This window comes from Leuresthes tenuis, unplaced genomic scaffold, assembly GCF_036924035.1.
Source record: "Leuresthes tenuis unplaced genomic scaffold, fLeuTen1.0.hap1 SCAF_7, whole genome shotgun sequence".
Lineage (NCBI taxonomy): Eukaryota > Metazoa > Chordata > Actinopteri > Atheriniformes > Atherinopsidae > Leuresthes > Leuresthes tenuis.
In genome coordinates, this window is record NW_027325361.1 from 13521655 (window position 1) to 13539059 (window position 17405).

Below are 17405 nucleotides of genomic sequence, written 5' to 3' on the forward strand. Positions count from 1 at the left end.
GGCAACTGTGTAAAAACATCCTTGGAAATACTAGTGACGCTGCAGACTATCTCTGTGGCTGCAAAAAAAATAACAAAGAACTGGAAGATTTGTTTCTGCAAAGAATTTATTTCAATTCAGCAGAGGACTCAGCAAACTAGCATCTGCTGGTCTCAGCTCGGCGTGCTCACACACACTTTCAAGAGGGTTTTTCCAATGATTAGTGTTCCAACTTCCATTCTCCAAAAGTTAAGTTTTCTTTTACAGGTGACCAAAAGCAGAAGTCAAAGATGACTAATGATTAAAAAGAGAGGGAGTACATACACAGACCAGAAAAAATATAAAGACACGGGGTGGGGAAGTTATGGTACCCTGACCTCAGTTATTGCTGACAAATGCTGCCATGGTGTGTCAGGGCATGGTGCCACCCCTCTGCTGCCCCCCCACTGCCCCTTCAACACTCACTGATCCTGTGTCACTACCCCCGCACTAAGATCTTATCAGCAAGCTACACCCGGGAGAACCTTTTCTCTGGCATATTGTGGAATATTTTGCTTAGGACCAAGCCCTTCCTTGTATATTACAATGGCAGCTCCCCCCACCGCCCCTCCCTCGGCCGGCGCTAGGCAGTAGGAACCGTGCAACCAGAACATTCCCTCCCAAACTTGTGCTATGACTGGAAATGCAGACATCAGTGTATTACTGACTGAGTCACTATTCCAGTTTAGAAATATTGCAGATGGCTGAGACAAAAATGCAGCTAAAGCATCTTTCATAAAAAGGATTTCAAAGTACCAAGCTGGGCTCAGTGTGGTTGCTGAGACGGAGCCTGTTCAGATAACAGAGGGTTGGAGCTTGTAATTACAGACTGCAAGCACACAACGGGCCAAAGTTAAAGCCATGTGTCTGACAGGCCTGTCCCAAGCGAGCCATATTAACCCTGTTTACAGCTCCAACATGTTAGATGTTAACTCAGAAGGTACAGTTTTCTTTAGGTCATCCACAGGATTGGAAACGTTCATAAATGACTGTGTATTTCATAACCAGTAGAAAAATCTTAAGGCACTGAGGACAAGTGAAAATTAAAGAACTGATCGCTTAAAGGTTCTTTGGCCTGAAATAGCACAGTGAGCAAGACTTTCTGGAGAAGCTGTAGACCACAAGATTAAGGTTAAAAATAAGAAATGAATCACCAGCTCAGGGTTTACGTTCTCGTTGTTAAGCGATTTCAAGAGGGTTTCTGCGGATGACGAGGCCACGCGGGATAACAAAAATCAATAATGTTGGTTAAACATACGAGGCAAAGGGAATAAGTAGCCCAAGGTTGATCAGTGCCCAAAGAACTGACTTAAAAGCCTGGAGGTTCTGTGAAGATTAATGGTTATCGTACTGGCTGGTACTGAATCAACAGTACAAGTAAAAGAAATGTGTTTAATGCAGAAATAACATAAAATTTACTTTTCTGACATATTTCTTGTTAGTGTGTGTGCTCCTACTTAAGGTCAGCTTTCATGTGTTTTTCAATGTTTGTTGCCGATATTTAGAAAGTATTGTGTTCCGTGATGGATACTTCATGCCAACCACAGGTTTTCTTCTTTCTTTTTTGATACATAGTAGTCAAAAACATTATTTCACTGCAGCTGCTTTCGTGAATTAACAAATCATTTGCAGATCCGATAATCCAAAAACAGCCAAACACCGGGATTAATAATTAGCTGACTGATTAATGTGGATATAGCCCCTTCCTACCTTGAGAGCCAGGGACGCAATGCCCCAGGCGGTCCACCTCCCCACAGGTAGCTTGCTCTCTCACAACACCAACCTGGAACCCTGGGAGGAGAAAAAAACGCAGCTCATGTTACAAACACAAGCTTTCAAAGCTTCAGGGGCTTTGACTAAATTTATAAACTGGAAATTAACCGTCACAGCACAATGCCATAGCATTCCCATGGAAAAAACGTAAAAATGGTTCAAGTGTGATGAGATCCAGGTTTTCTAAGCAGAAAATAGAAAAACAATAACATATCAAACGCTCTTTAGATTGCAAGCACTGCATAGAATCCCTTTTCTGAGTCGAGACGATGCCTGGATTGGCTGTAAACTGTGACTAGAACTTCAACAGCTCCTGGAAATCCAAAGTAGGACCCTCTGCCCATCACTTTATTTGGTCCGGATGACTCACAACCCTGACAGTTCTCATGAAAGTCACAATCTAAATTCATTGTAAACCAACCCAAGAAATCCTTTGGATAATGAAATATACAACAGTGCACCGATTGTGAAACCCTGTGAAAAGAGCATAAAAAGCATCACAAACAATTCGGTAAGAATTGGAAGAGTGTGTAAACTTGGTCTTTTCAGTGTCAGCATAGTCCTTCCATGACTTTTTTCACCTTGGACATTCTGTGCACTGATCTCTCGGCCACAGCGCTGAATGAATCAACTCAACTTTAATTCAATCGGCCTTCCTGCAATGCCAATGCTTCTAAGGCTGAAAGTGAATCAGCGGGATCAATAATTAATTAATTTCTAACCATGTTTCACTCGTCCTAGTTGACTTTTCATTTTATCCAACAATAAAGTATGAGATCAGAGTCTTGTAATAGAGCATTATGGTCATTTATGTCATTCATTTTTGCTCTTATTGACTTTATATGCCAGACTTTGGGTGTCTTTACAACTGTAGTAAAAAAAAAATAGCTGAAATAGTACAGCTGACGGTGCCACTGTCGGTCTTTTAACAGAATTTCATGGACTGGACTGATGAAAGTTCACCTACGGTCCCGTTAACTCCTGACATTGCTAATCCCTGTTAATTTTACACTTCATTCCCAGTGATTATTTCCCACAGTGACAAAAGACCCTTACACTACTGCAGTTGTCAAGATGACACGAAATGCCTCGAGAACTTTGCCCAGCTTCCTACTGAAATAATTGCAGAAACAGTCAGGTGATTCCCCCCCGATTCTCATTCCTCCACAAGGCTTTGTGTTACATTTTTGTACCGCCCAAAGTGTACAATCTACATTTTGGAAACTGAGAGTAACAGAAGAAAGCAGTGTTCTTACAGGAACATCGAGGACCATGTTTGGGGCCTCTAGGAGTCCTCATGACTTCAGTGTTATTTATAGAGACCTCGAGCCCAGCCTAAGGCCACATTGTTGTCTCTCATTTGATTAGTCTGCTATTGTATTCATAAGCAGTCTTGGCATGAAAAAAACAAAATAAAACAAGGCAGCCGTTAATATCTTTTTTTAAACAAGATTATCATCACTGTTCCAGGAAAAAAAGAGAGAAAAAAAGGAAAGAAAACCATGTCCGTTTTAAAAAAAGGAACCCACTGAATGTGAGCCTATGAAACCACAGCAGAGGCGGTGACATTAACTAAAACTATTAGAGTCCAAGAGCTTTCACACAGCCTAATGATGGATACATCATGACAGGATTACAACTTGACACAATCAATTAGCAACTTATTTGTCGGCGCTGTAAGTTCTGAATATATTAACAACAACAATAAATTAATTAGAGACCAGACATATTCTCCTTTCCACTTCGGTCCTTTTCTTCAACGCATAGACAAAAAGGAAAAAGTGAACAATGAACCATGACCTAATGACAGAAGTCTATAATTCATGGAAGCATTTGGAGGAAAGTGTTTTGTTGCCATCATACTCTGCACTCAATGTGCTTTCTTTATCACTTCCCCTCCTACTCATGGGGTATTACGGCCAAGCTTTGTTTCACATCATGAGCCAGTCAAGTCGGGATTTTTATCATTGTTGCTACTGGCCTCCTTTAAAAATCTTTGACCACCTGCCCTGACAGCACTCAATCAATACAGAGAAAACATTGATAAAACCTAGTTGGTTTTTTTTCTCGAGGCTTTGATGCATATGAACACCCCTGACTGAGAGCTCTTGCCATATTGAACCCTTTAGAGGCAGTTTTTTCTTAACCGACAACAAGCCAAATGAACAGCTGAGGGCAGAAAACTACACCAATGACATACCGGTATAATTAGAGAAAGAGGAGAGCTTCAAATGGATGAGATCAGAAAGTTGAAGAGTCCTACAATGTGGATATTATGAGAAGGAAACATGGGGAACGGGGCTGGGAAAAAAAACCTTAATCCCACAGATCAAACTTTAAGTCTGACCACATGCTTTTGGATTAACTGGGAACTGTTTAACAAACTATGAAAAACTGCTTTTTTTTTCACTGTAAAAGAGATTAAAACACATTTCCATTTTTTTTTTTTTTTGCTCACTGATACAGATTCCACAGGAGATGCCACTTCTACATGATATATGTCTAGTCACACCGGTAAAATGCAGTTTAAAGATACTGAGCAACAATAAAAGAAGATTGTCTGCAGGACGCCCCGCTTAATCAGTGTTAGCTGATGTTACTGAGGCAAGTTTACTAAATGTTCTCCCCAAGCAGTGTCGTGCACAAAAGTGCAAAGAAAGCTTAGTTTTTTTTTTTTGTTTTTTTTTTTCAAAGAACATTTTGTCTAGCTTAGCTTTAATGAGGACATTGCAGACAAAGTGTGTAATGCATCTAGTTATACAGCGACAAAGCAAATATAATAGTGCTGGCTATTGAAAACCTGGTGACTAAAGAGATAAATATGTCTTTTTTACCTGACATAGTCAGAGTAAACCTTGGGATGGTAACGTCTGGTGAGGTGGAGTGATATTATAACACAAGCTTATAAAGCATTTGGAAGTATTCCACGTTATTAGCAAAAAGTCACTTCACTCCAGTCAGAGCTCCATAACTCCACAGAAAATTAGAGTTAAACCTTCAGCAATTACGCAAGCAATATGCAGCGAGTATGAATGAAAGTTACTGTCATTATACCAGGGAGGTTAGTGGTGCCACTGACGTCTGTTCTGTTGTCATCTGGTTGGTAGTTTATTTTAACCAGGTATGGAAAAGAGGAATGGAAAATGCCTGCTTTGATATTATCTGATCTCTGCGGCTCCTTCTCGATTTAAATCTGCAGCACCGTTTTAAGGAAGAACCAATCAAGAGCTTGGCCCTGAGCTGTCTCTTGCAGACTACACTTAATAATTCAACATGTCCAACCGTCCAGAGCCAAAATCTAAATGGAGACTGAAGACCAAATATGAGAGGTGAAAAAAAAACAAAAAACAGATGAAGCGAACATGTTCTTGACTATGAAACAGCAAGCTAGTTAGGTAGGAATTAAAAGCTTTGACCTTTAGGTGCCATGCTATCCAAAGCCGTAGCTGTAATCTTAAAATCCATGGGATATCTCTATTCTCAGGTTTGCATTACTCTGTTAAATTTTACAGTTGTTGAAATGTTTACTGAAAGTGTTCTCACTTTCACTGATGCGGCCCGCTGGGCCGTCCTGCTCTTATTGGAGGCGAAGCGCTATAACAGCACTGCAGAGGTCTGTTTTTCTATCACACTGCTCTGGGGCTCCCACATCAAACAGAGCCGGGCAGTCAAGAGGACTTCTACCATGTCAGGATATTTCTCATCTCTACTCTAAATCAACACTGGCAGGCCTTCCATCATAGGCTGATGTCTTTGAGCTCACACGTAAAAAAAATCTTGAGGCTCAAAGGCCGGTGGAATATCAGCGCAACACCTCTTTTACTGAGACTAAACCGCTTCCAAATGCCAATTTGAAAAGACGACAAGCTCTCACAGAGAAGAAGGTACTTCAAAGATATAAAAGGGCATGTTCAGCTTCTCAGTTTCCTGGTTCCGGGAATGAAACTTTCTGTGTCAGTTAAGAAATACCAATATCAATGATTTCTGTTGTTGCTTTAACTGACTCAGTTTTGAAAAACACTTCCTGGTGTGCCGATACCAAATGAAATATAAGGACTTCTTGAATTACCAGCTGGATATCTCTATCCATACCTCTGGATATCTAAATGATACGCACACACAGCTTGAGATGATCAGAAATTGGACTTAAAATTACTTTTCCACTTAGAGGACTAACAGACCTGTACATATCACGTCTGAATCCTAAAATGGGCGAAACGCTACAGGGATATGGACTGCAGAGAGAGAGAAAAAAAACTATGTGTGTGTGTGTAAGTCATCCTTTTTTAAGTCAAAGTAATTTTCTCATAAAAGCTACAAAAACTATTTATCGTGAAGGCCTCATTGTCACAGCATGAAGGACATGCAAGATGAAGCATACAAGCCAACACTGCTGTCTCCGTTAACAGCTAAAAAGAAAAGTGAATAAGTAATGAATACATTTGTCCTCAACTGCTCTGTACGATTCATATTTCTGCAAAACAAAGGAATCGGAATTCAACCAGGACATTAAATGAATGGCGTTGGTTTTATGAAGCCAAATACCTTGTTGATGCTTGGTTTCCTTAAGCATTTTGTAATCTGGCACAACAGAGGCCCTTAAAGACTCACTCTTATAAAACAGACCAGCATCACCAGGCAAACGCTCAAAAATGAAACAGTCTTTTACCTCTCAGTTCATTTTTGATTTGAAACAGACGTTATGTACAACTACAGACCAACAATCAAAGCAGCGAAACATGGGTCATTACACTGAGCAACGCGTCTCTATGGCGCCCCTCTTATTGTCTTATCATAACAAATAGGCTCCATATTAAATAGATGGCCGTGATTGACCCATCTTAGGTAGGGCCAGATGTAAAATATGTTTGAACAGGAGGATGGTCAGATGACATCTTCTATATGAAATGGAAAAAGAGTTGCTGGGCAGGTATGGTTCCCAAGCTTATCAACAACTTTATATAGTATCTTAAAGGTATAACTAAGGAAACTAATTTGTAAAGATTAGATTTTCTAATGCAAGCAAAATAACATTTGTTCTAAATACTTTGCACAATTATCATACAATTAAATTCAAACAGAAGACACAATCTGGTAGCACTTTCTTATCCGCAACCTATCGTCCCCATCACAACAACGCTGTCACAGAATAAAGTAAACAAGGCACTTAAATCTAATTCCTTTACATCTTTACTGGTACATTTGCCTCCAAGCTGCATGCGTTTCACTGTACAATGCTGTATGTAATGAAAACGCTGTCAACTAACAACCTATGTAAATCAGTCAATAAAAAGTCATACTATTATTATTAATTATTGATTGGGACTACAAACAGTTTAATTAAACTCGGTAGGTGGAGACCAGCGCCGGGTGGCAGGTGTTTAAGAGCCAAGAAGCTGCGAGAAAAGGGGTTTGTCGTGCTCGATGGACACAAGTCATCACACGTACGTTTTCGTACTGGTGGCAACAATTACTGTAAGGCAGAATTAATGGAAACTCGGAGAGTAAACGATAACTTTATCAAACCATTCAAAAATCTTCGAGAACAGTAACAATAATGACATGTGCGTAATCAGATTTCTCCCAACGGGAGGTTCAAACTGCATCGGGTCACACACTTGCCTGTGTTTCTTTTCCATATGCTCGTGTTAGCAAAAAAACGATAACACCATGCAGTGTTAGCAGCCGAATTGCTGACCATGAATCATTGTTACAAACCCCAGTAAGCCAGGGAAGTGCCTCGTCGGGTGGATTATAAGACATCGCTGGGTGTTTGCTAGCTGGCTAATGTTAGCTAGGCTACAATAATAGCCCCCTACTTAGTCCATGTGTCTCCCATTCTTTCCCTTACTTTCTATTCCATTCGCTGTTGGAGCGAGCTGTGTTTTAATACCAACGCTGGCTACTTTCCCTGGCAAAGCCACAGTAAGGAGACTGACGTCCACACACGCACCTATAATGCTAACGTTACTGCTTTAGCCGCGCTGGTTAGCTATTGACACATGGGTGATCATGACAGCGATAAAGGCAAGCCGCGAACATATCTCAGAGTAACACACTCACCCAGAACCACCTGGACACTCTGAAGATCACCTTCGAGTCATAGTGAGAAGAGAGTAGCTGTTATCTGAAGGAAAACGTCGCTGAAGAGAAAACGGGACAGAGTTTAATAGAAAAATGTTGTCAGAGCAGACACCCGGAGTGGAAAGTAGCAGTGTGTTGACAGCTCACTGAGACAGACTGAGTACTACAGCAGCGGTGAACTGGCCTGAACTGGCTGTGTGACGGCAGGAAGTGACATGTCGTGACATCACGCAGGACCAAGAAGAACGACACCATCATCCCAAGTGAATATAATTACGCCTCAAAATACGCAGTGGTGATGTTATAATAAAGCAAACACGCTGTCCTGGAAAAAAATAACATTAAAAGATATTATTGGTTTATTGTGGGCCTGTTTCAGAATTGATTAAGAGCAGGTTATTCGGGTAAGATGCTATCATTAAATCATTTTATTGTCAAAAGCTTCCCTTTGTATTCACATAAAGAAGTATTTTCTATAAAAAAAAAAAATGAAAAGAAATGAAAGAAGATATTGTATGAGCCTTCCAGAGCCATTGACAGTATTATATTGTACCAGCATGGTGTTGATGTGGTGAGAAAACTTTTCTGATCTTTACAAGTCAAATTATCCTCCGTCTTTTTAAAAGCAGTCAAACAACTCACTTTTACATAATCCTGTATTCCAGTGAAAGTTATTTAGTAACAACTATGTATTGATTAATGAGAGGTTTAGTTTCTGATTTATTCCTGGTTTACCATATTTACTCTATTGTGTTTGTTCTGAACACCTTTCCTTCTCCCTCCTCCGTTTCTGGCCAGCTTGCAAGGTGTACAAAATGTCCTGCATCTTCCACGTCCTCTGCAGTGGAGTGAGCTCTGACGCACGGGCCAAGAAAAACAGAAAGGCCTGCTCCCCATTGCTGCTTTAGATGTGTTAATCCAGGCCCTTCTCCACCTTTGCAAACAGAATTCCACGTTTTTGTGTGACACTCAGTTTGTTTTTCTTTGGCACGGTCTCAGAAGGGACAGAGATGAGGCCCAGAGATTGAGCAATGCTAACTCAGCATTTGTCATTTGGACTCAGACTCCTTCAAACAGCAACTTGTGTTTTGGAACATTCAAGATGGGTCATAGTTTGAATACTGAAATAGTTTAGAAGTAAATGCTCCAGGAAACTGACAGTTTTTGTGTAATGATTGATCCTCCTACACATGAGGGCAATACATAACATCCCAAAACACAAGCCACCTGATTCTTCATATTTTTGGCACCAACTTTATTTGCCTAATTTACTAGTTTTATAGCTGGCACAAAATCGTTGATTTAATTATTTGGAAACATTTGAAGAATGGCATGAAATCGGCTCACACAATATTCAACAAACAGCATAGAATTATCTCCCGGCCGACTCACTGGGTCATGTTTACAGGCAGAGCAAAGTGTTCAGGTACATTAATATGGACTGCTGATATCAGCAATTGCTTTGTTACATGTCATTAGTTGTTTCACAGTCATTTTTCTCAGACAGATATGTCATTTCAGGAAATGTAAGAGGGAGGAGTTCAGTGCGGTTCATATCTCTTCTCTATTCTGTGTATTGTTTAGTTATCAGGCTTTAGGAAGTGTGTTCAGTTAAAAATGCTCTGCTATGTTGTTCCAGCATCATCCCGTAAAGCCAAAGAGCCAGCTGATGGACAGAGGTCCGCTGAATGATGGGGAGAACGGGCAAGCCCTGGTCGTCTAGTCTAGTGCTTATCTGCTCTGCCGGCCCTTTTCCCAGTCCAGCCCTGATAACCCTGGATGACTAGCAAAATACAGGATATCACCCAATAACCTTAAATGGCCGCAGGGGGAGTAATTGTGTTTTATTAGGGAAGATCTTTTCTGTAAAACCCTCGCAATAGATCATAGTTTTCACAGGACTGTTTACTGTAATAGCTGGAGACAAATCAGCACAATACACTTACAGACCAATACCCTTCAGCATCATTTCACCAACACTTGTCATTTGAGGCAACAGTGCTGTAAAACAGGCAATAAAATGACAAATAACAGGTCAATGTTTGCAATTTTATTAATTCACAAGTTGTAAGGCCAGACGTGGTCGAAGGAGCGTTCAGCTTACAGCAGAGCCACTCTCATTTGGTGCAGTCGGAGTATTCTGTGGGAGTTCAGACATGGAGCGCATGCAGACGCTGAAGGGTTTGGGGTTTGTTGGCCAGTCTTGAAGGGGAAACTCATCCCCCTCCTGTGGTTTTGCTGCAGGTTTACTCCATTGTGAAATGGCTGCTCCAAAATCCCACTAGAAAATGGAAAATTACAGTAGAAGGGTGATGTTATGTAATGTAGTCGTCTAAGTTTATATGCGGTGTAATAAGTAGCTACAATCCTGGTTAGAATTTTTGGCATCCCTGAACAGTAAATACAGAGTTCACAATATCCTGAGAAATAAATACAAATGAGACAGTTTTGTGTTATCAGACATGCAGACATGGTTTCACATCATTTGGTAAAAACAGCAGGCTATTATTAAATCAGTAGATACATAAATAAATGTTTTTGTAGACTCCTAGAAGCGCCATGCCATCTGCTGGTACTTTCTGCCACATTACTGTTTGTTGAACCTCTGTCCCTCGAACATTATCCCAGCAATACTGAGGCTTATCTGGGAAGACTTTTGCAAGCACTAATCTTTCCTCTTTTTTTCCTTTCTTTCATCGGTTGTATTCAACTTGGCTTTCAAATACAGGAACCTACTTGGTTCTGTGCACAATACAGGCTGAAACGAACCAGCCCAGATATTTCCAAGTCAGCCTGAAGCTTTTCACTGTTTTTTCAACCCACACAGATTTCTTAAAAGTGTTACATCTATGAAACCTCTTGACAATAATCTTGAAAAATACATTTCCAAATGTCTTCCACATAGATATGGACAACTCTCTTAATTAAAAAAATAACTATTTTGGGATGCTGGGTAGCTCAAAAGGGTGGCAATAATTATTTTTGCAGGACACATTGAAAATCCTCATAAAAATGGTTACATAAAAATGCATTATTTGCATTTATTCAGAAGATATTATACATTATGTCCTTACAATCCATACACTCCAATAATTCAGTAGGACTGTAGCATTACTCATCTAAAACATCTTGTATACCATCCAAAAAAAGATAACTTCAGACAGAATGTATCAAACAAATGGCGTGTGAATTAATCCTTTTAAAACCTGCATCATGTCAGTCCTTCTCGCTTTCTGCTCTGCCATATTGTTGCGTTTCATGGTATGTGACATCTTTATGCATCTCGGCAGAATAATGTGAAATGTTTGACAGGAATACGGACAGCCTCTGCAATATGTGTCCTTGTTCACACAAAAAAATGACACATGTAGGAACAGTTTGGAAAGGAACTCTTGTTCCATTATGTAACGCTGGTCCATTATTAAGCAGTTGTTTGCTCAGCCACTTTCGCAAATATGTCTCAGGTAGCGCTTCTCTATCAGAGCACAATGATAAACAATAGGGCTTTTCTGAAGCCCTGCTCCTTAAACCATTTCACTAAGGTAGTTGTAATGTTACAAATCCATAAAGTATGTTCAACTGTTTTGTTGAACTACACGGAGAGCTCTAACTGAACATGTACAATACAAGAGGTTTTGTATTGTTCACACACAGTTCGAATTCCTGGCCAGCAGGCATCACACAAGAGACCATAAACGTCTCCCAAAATAGCAGGGGGTAGCACTGTCCCCCTATAGACAAGGCAAACATTTTGCACCACTTCCTAGGCAGACAGACCCAGCCCAGCAATGGTCTTTAATCAAAGATTTTTTTTTTTTACAAAAGAACAATTGGACCACATGTCAAATCTTAAACAATTCCACCCAGCACTGTACCCCTCAGCTTCACCCCAGCCAAGAATGAGCACTCAGCAGAAATGTGTACGACACACACGGGACAATAGAGATTTCAAGCTGCTGGCCAAAGTGATCGTTCAGTTTCAAAGGCAGCACACGTGGGCACATACTTGATGTAGAAACATTGTGGCCCATTTCTCTTCGTTCTCAGTTTTCTTTCAAGCAGGTTAGTTAACCTCTGGGCTTCCATGTCACAAATGCACTGCAACCAGATTAAAAAGTAACAGTCTCACATATCATTTGGTGGAGATTAAACATTAGACACAGAGTCAACTTGTGAGGAAACTATCTTTCTATTATATAACCAAGTGAACAGTGTCTGTTAATTCTGACAAACAAGTAGAACGGGTGTCGGAGAGGGAGGGCCTAGCGATGGAATTAACCCTAGAATTCTGGTCTCTGATTAAAAATAATAATTATTGACTAAAGATCGACATTGGTCACAAGAGCTTGCTGGTATGAGTTTACACGCTTGGCTTGATCTGCCCTCAACACACCTAATATTTGGGAACTAATGCTGTGTTGCCAGAGCTAACAGATCTTGATCACCCAATCAAAGTTGAGATTACATTAATTCAGAAAGGAAAATTCACAGCTGAGAATACATTCTCACAGCTCATTTGGAGCACTTGTTAAATCCCTATTACTTCTCTAACAACAAAAACTAGCTAAGGGCATTCAGGTCAATTGCTTTTTCCTGTTTGGTGAACAATATCAACCAGCAATTGTTTGTGCTTGCACCATTTGCCTTTGTTTCTGATTAAATGACATCCTCCATAGACTGGATTTCCACTAAAGCACAGTAAGGGAGTTTCTCTTCTGCTTGTGAGCTTCAAGGCCTTAAGAAAAAGGAAAAAAAGTTGGAATTTCACTCCCCCTTGCAATCTCCAACTATGCATTTTAAAGAGGGAAAATTATATAAATGCCAACAGTCTAAAACAGGACTCGTTTTGCTGTGTTGCCAATATTTGATTTTTAGGCACAACTGCACACTGTGGGGGGAAAGTTAAATTACAATCCCTGGTCCACTCTGCTCTTTTTCCCACATGCACACGTCGCATCATTCAACCAAGAACATGCTGACTGTTTTCTTACAAAAACTGCTCTCTGCTGTCTTCTGACTTACTTCCCCCCAGAGTCACATGTGAAAAACAGTGAGTATGATCTGCAGTCACTGTCTGTGACTACCATACAAACCCCGCTGTGACTCTGTCTTATGAGCTCTTTACATGGCTATATTTTTAAGAGGCAGACAAGTTAATACAATTCCCCCATAATATATATAATCATGATAATAAGGAAATCCAGCAGCACTAAAGCAATAGTCTCAATGCCCATTTTTAGTACATACATTTGAGACCACAATTCAAACAAGATTAATTCTTAAAGGGGAACTCAACCACAGAATAAAAACAAATCCCTCGAGTTTGTCTAAAATTCATTAAACAGCATCAGACCCGACTTGCTCCTTATGATAAACTTCAGGGTTCATAAAAAGGACACAAATGGTGCAGAACAAAGTCATCACAACAGTTCAATGGAAGTGACTACATGACACAAGCAGAAGCAGCCGTGCTCTCTTATTTCCATATGCTGTCTCCACCTAGTGGCATTTTGTCAAAAGTGCACATTGTGCCTTTATTTGTTTATAGACTTGGGAGTTATTGCTTGAATCTTACAAATTTGAAATCTTAAAATCTTACAGATTTTTTAGCAATCAAATTTGTCAAAGACAATATTATTCGTGAAAATGTTATGACATTATTCAAAGACAGCTGGCAAAATAAACTTAAAATAAACTTAGCAGATAGATGAATTCAGATGAATTCTGCTGCTCTGCTTCCACATGGTTGATAACTCACTGGCTCCGAAGACAAGATCTTGTTTTAGATGCCATTTGCATTTCTGCTACGACATGTTGGTTCACTTAAGTTGATTTCATATGAAAGAAATTTCCACAACACAGTCCAACCCACCTCCAGATCAGAGCTGACTGGTGACGAGTCACAGGACATATCTGAGGAGCAGAGGCTGTCCACTCTGATCACTCGCACCACCTTATGGAGACTACCGTCATCCACACCTTCCTTAGACAATGTCACTTCTTTAAGGGACATTTGCTTGGAGGGGGAAAAAAAAGCACTTTAAAAACATTAGAGGGGAAGATTTCATATACAGATTACATTAGCTGTGTGTGTGGCAAAAGCCGCTATTAGCTTACTTTTCTAGCAGTTTGAAAACTCACATCCATGTAGTCGCCCATCTCAGTCGTCTTCTGTGCATTTTTTGTCTTTGAGGAAAAGGTTGAATACTATAATATTCAATCCAAGACATGAGTAAAAAAAAAACAAAAAAACAATGAACAAATCAAATTAGCACAGATTTGTGTAAATGACATACAGGTACGCCCAGAATGTTTGATGGAAGGTTTCTACAGGTTGGAAAGAGCATAAGAGACAAAAGTCTAGTGATAAAATAAGAGAAAAAAAACAAACAACTTTTGTTACAATTATTACAAAAATCCCAAGTTCACCATGTTTATTGCTCTTTCTCAGCAATCGGTGGTAAAGCCTTTATTTGCTTTTTACTGCAAGCAAATGTTTTTTATAATTACAAAGCAAGCTTTTTACATGTCTTCACTGCAATTTGGGGATCATCGCTCTCCATTAATTATCTCCAGGTCTTTGAACTTAGAGGGTTTCCTTGCCATCACTCTGATCTTTCACTCTCTACACAGATTTTTTGTATGAATTGGGTCAGGACTCAGGCTGAGCCGGAACATGGTGATGATGTCAACCACTGATTGATTGGGTGTTTCAGATTATTGTCTTATTGGAATACGAAGGACATGTTTTACTGCACACTACCTGATGTTATCCACTTACAGTTTTAATGTAGTCCTTTTAATTTTTTAACTGTCCAAGGGTCCTCACCATGTAGGGTAAAAAAAAAGAATGGAATGCCAGTTCTTTGTCACTTCAGTAAAGATATGCAAAATCTGTCATTAACATCTCGTGTCTTACTATCACTCGTTTAGCTAATTTCCAGACAGAGGAATCCTTTTGGTCAAGCGAAAACTCCCTCATGAATAATTTTGGGCTTAACTGTCAGTACATACAAGTCACTAAGTTAGTTTGGAAGTTCCATAGATATCAAGGCTTCTTAAAGAAGTGATAGCAGCAATAACAGCAAAATAAACTCACTTTTGTTTGTGCTGATGATGGTGTTTGCTGTTTCGTCTGTTGCTCCTCAGTTTGGACACCTGAACCATTCAAAAGGCTCTCTGTGTCCGGAGAAAGTCTGATCGACCGCTGCGTGGTTCTTCTCTTGCACCAGTGGATGACTAAAATCTGACATTGCTGGGTTAAAAGCCAACACATCAAACCTATCAAACTATTTTTCTACATTCAAACAACACATCAAAGTTACAGTTCACTCTAGTCCTCTGGCAGTTTGGTGTATTGAGCTTCCCTGAAATCAGCTTTTTAAAAGAAAAAGTACAATATTTAGGTTACATCTGACGTTGCATTATCCTCCACCTGCTCAATTTGTTGTTTATAACGTCTGATTTAAACATTTGAGAATTTAATAGTTTAAGATACATCTGAGCTGCCATCGATTGGAACAAAATGGAGTTAGACAAGCTACTCTCCAAACAGAGAGAATAAAACGTGATCATACGGCTCCATGCAAGGATACGAGCAGGTCTAGGGTGACACAGCCTATTGATGACAGAAGCCACGGCATAACTCTCATAAGAAACCCAAAATGAGTGTCATAAAGGAGAATGGCCATGGTGTAGAGGGTACCAGACAGTGAGCACAGCAATCCGGAGGAAATGTAGGCCTTGGCCAACTTCTGTCCTCTTCTCTAAAGGGAAGTAAATGCAATCAACTCTCGATTTGACACCATAGAAATTTGATTCTCGTGGCTCCGACTCCAGTGTGCTGTTTGTCACTTACCACTTTACAGAGTGCAGGGAACCTGGAAGTACAAGCAATGAAAAGGGACAGCAGCCCGAGGGTGTAACCAAGAATTTTGCTGTTGTCCTATAGAAAAAACAGGGTAGAGTTATCATGTGTGCTATAACATATGGACATCAGAACTAATCTGTATCCACACTGCAAAACCAGGGCCTTTAAATCTTACCATCTAAAGGAAACATTATTCAGCACTGTAGAAAATGATGAGTTTAGTTTATGTGCATACAGTGTGTCAACAGTAAAAACAACAGATCGCACATCTTTAAACACTGTGCAACCACACCATTAAAGGACTCCAGCTGGAGACTTGCAGAAGGACTCGCAGCAGTCTTCTCCCTCTGACAGGCTCGACTGGTGGAATATCATCAACTCTGGACTTCAGGAAACCTCCTGCAACCACCATCAAGACACCCACAGCCAGGAGATGCTGCCTTCTGCGCTTCTTCATCATCCTCAGTCTCCTTTCTGAGGGAGAACAGCAGGGAACATGGCTGAACTTTGACAGAGTTACAACATATTCACTGTTCATTTGTGTGGTTATCTGTAGAGGTTCTCTGATAAGTTTACTTTCTATTTTGCCTAAAGGGTTTGGCCTCTTGGATGCCAATATTTACACATACATATATGCTAAGTTGTTGCACTTACATAGTAGAGGTTGTGGAATTGTCAAGGGATTGTAACGTTTGCTCCTAACTTACGTGCTGTTGAGTTCCAGCACAGGAACACTGGGAGGCAGCACATGAGGCAATTCACCACATCCATCACAGCAGTAAAAGCACTCATGAAAATCTAGAGCGAGAGAAACAAATGACACTAGGCTACTACATGCAACAGATAAAAACTACTTTAGTCAAATCATAATACCTGTATATGCAGCTGTTTGGACAGAATGGCTCCCACTGTGCTGCACAGGTCACCGAGGAGGCAGTAGAGGACTATGACGGTTTCTCCGGTGTACTCGCCTGGGAATTTGCCTCTCTGATAGACGACCCTTAAACAGATACATCGGATTTGATGCGAGACCTTCGTATCTCAATTACGGGAGGGGTCAATTCAGAATCGGACTTTACTTACAGAAGGCACGACAGCAGTAAAAGTAGTGCAGAAATTAAGGTGAGACCAGCGGGGACGCAAAGTTTGTCCGCGTGATGAGAGAAACAGGTGGTGACCGAAGCTTCCCAAAAAGAAACCAGACTTGCGGGGAAATAGTCGGAGCTTACTTTGATGTCACCATCCGCGATTATTATACTGCCATCCATTTTCGCAAATACTTTTGTATTACGTGAAAGTGAGAAGAAGTTGACGTGCGCCTCCTGACGCACAGGAATGACCTGCGTAAATGTGGGGAGGGGCTTATTTACCTGCGCTGCAGGTGCTCACTTATTTGTATATCCGCAGCAATTCGACTTGCTGGATTTAATTTTGAAAATTGTACGAGTTCAAATGTAACTCAAATGTAAATGTTATTTATTATTATTGCCTATATTATGTTGGCTCTTTCATCCCAATGTTACCTCTCTGCCAAACTTTTTCTGAGTGCGTACGTCTTACAAATTCGTTTTCATATCCCCTGCGTTTGTCAGTCGCTTGCAAAGCACTTTGAATGACGCTTGGCTAGTTTGACAGGTACTATATGAGGTCATTTGAGTAT

The 17405-nt window shown here is 40.3% G+C and overlaps 2 protein-coding genes across 2 annotated transcripts in view; both read right to left on the reverse strand.

Annotated features, from left to right (window-relative positions):
• The window catches only part of atp13a3 (ATPase 13A3), a 31027-nt gene extending 22971 nt beyond the window's left edge, over window positions 1–8056 (reverse strand). Inside the window, exons 1-2 of the mRNA XM_072389375.1 lie at window positions 7855–8056; window positions 1729–1809 (exon numbers count right to left, since the gene is read on the reverse strand). The gene's annotated coding sequence lies outside the window, so the exon portion shown is untranslated. The remainder of the gene's footprint in view (window positions 1–1728; window positions 1810–7854) is intronic.
• A 1854-nt stretch (window positions 8057–9910) lies between these two features.
• tmem44 (transmembrane protein 44) lies at window positions 9911–17061 on the reverse strand. Its single transcript, XM_072388682.1, has 10 exons — window positions 16829–17061; window positions 16619–16745; window positions 16453–16543; window positions 16038–16219; window positions 15734–15820; window positions 15471–15641; window positions 14975–15121; window positions 13993–14061; window positions 13748–13891; window positions 9911–10156 (listed from the first exon to the last, which is right to left on the reverse strand). The coding sequence occupies exons 1-10, from the start codon at window positions 17011–17013 to the stop codon at window positions 9971–9973; spliced, it is 1389 nt and encodes a 462-aa protein (XP_072244783.1). The 5' UTR covers window positions 17014–17061; the 3' UTR covers window positions 9911–9970.
• Between the last annotated feature and the right edge of the window lie 344 nt (window positions 17062–17405).

Coding starts and splice junctions, on each gene's coding strand:
- tmem44 (XM_072388682.1), bottom strand. CDS start 17,013: ATGGATGGCAGTATAATAATCGCGGATGGTGACATCAAAGTAAGCTCC. Junction 15,122..15,470: donor GTGTCACCCTAGACCTGCTC/GTATCCTTGCAT, acceptor CAGCAATGTCAG/ATTTTAGTCATCCACTGGTG. Junction 14,062..14,974: donor CATCATCAGCACAAACAAAA/GTGAGTTTATTT, acceptor TTTTCCTCAAAG/ACAAAAAATGCACAGAAGAC.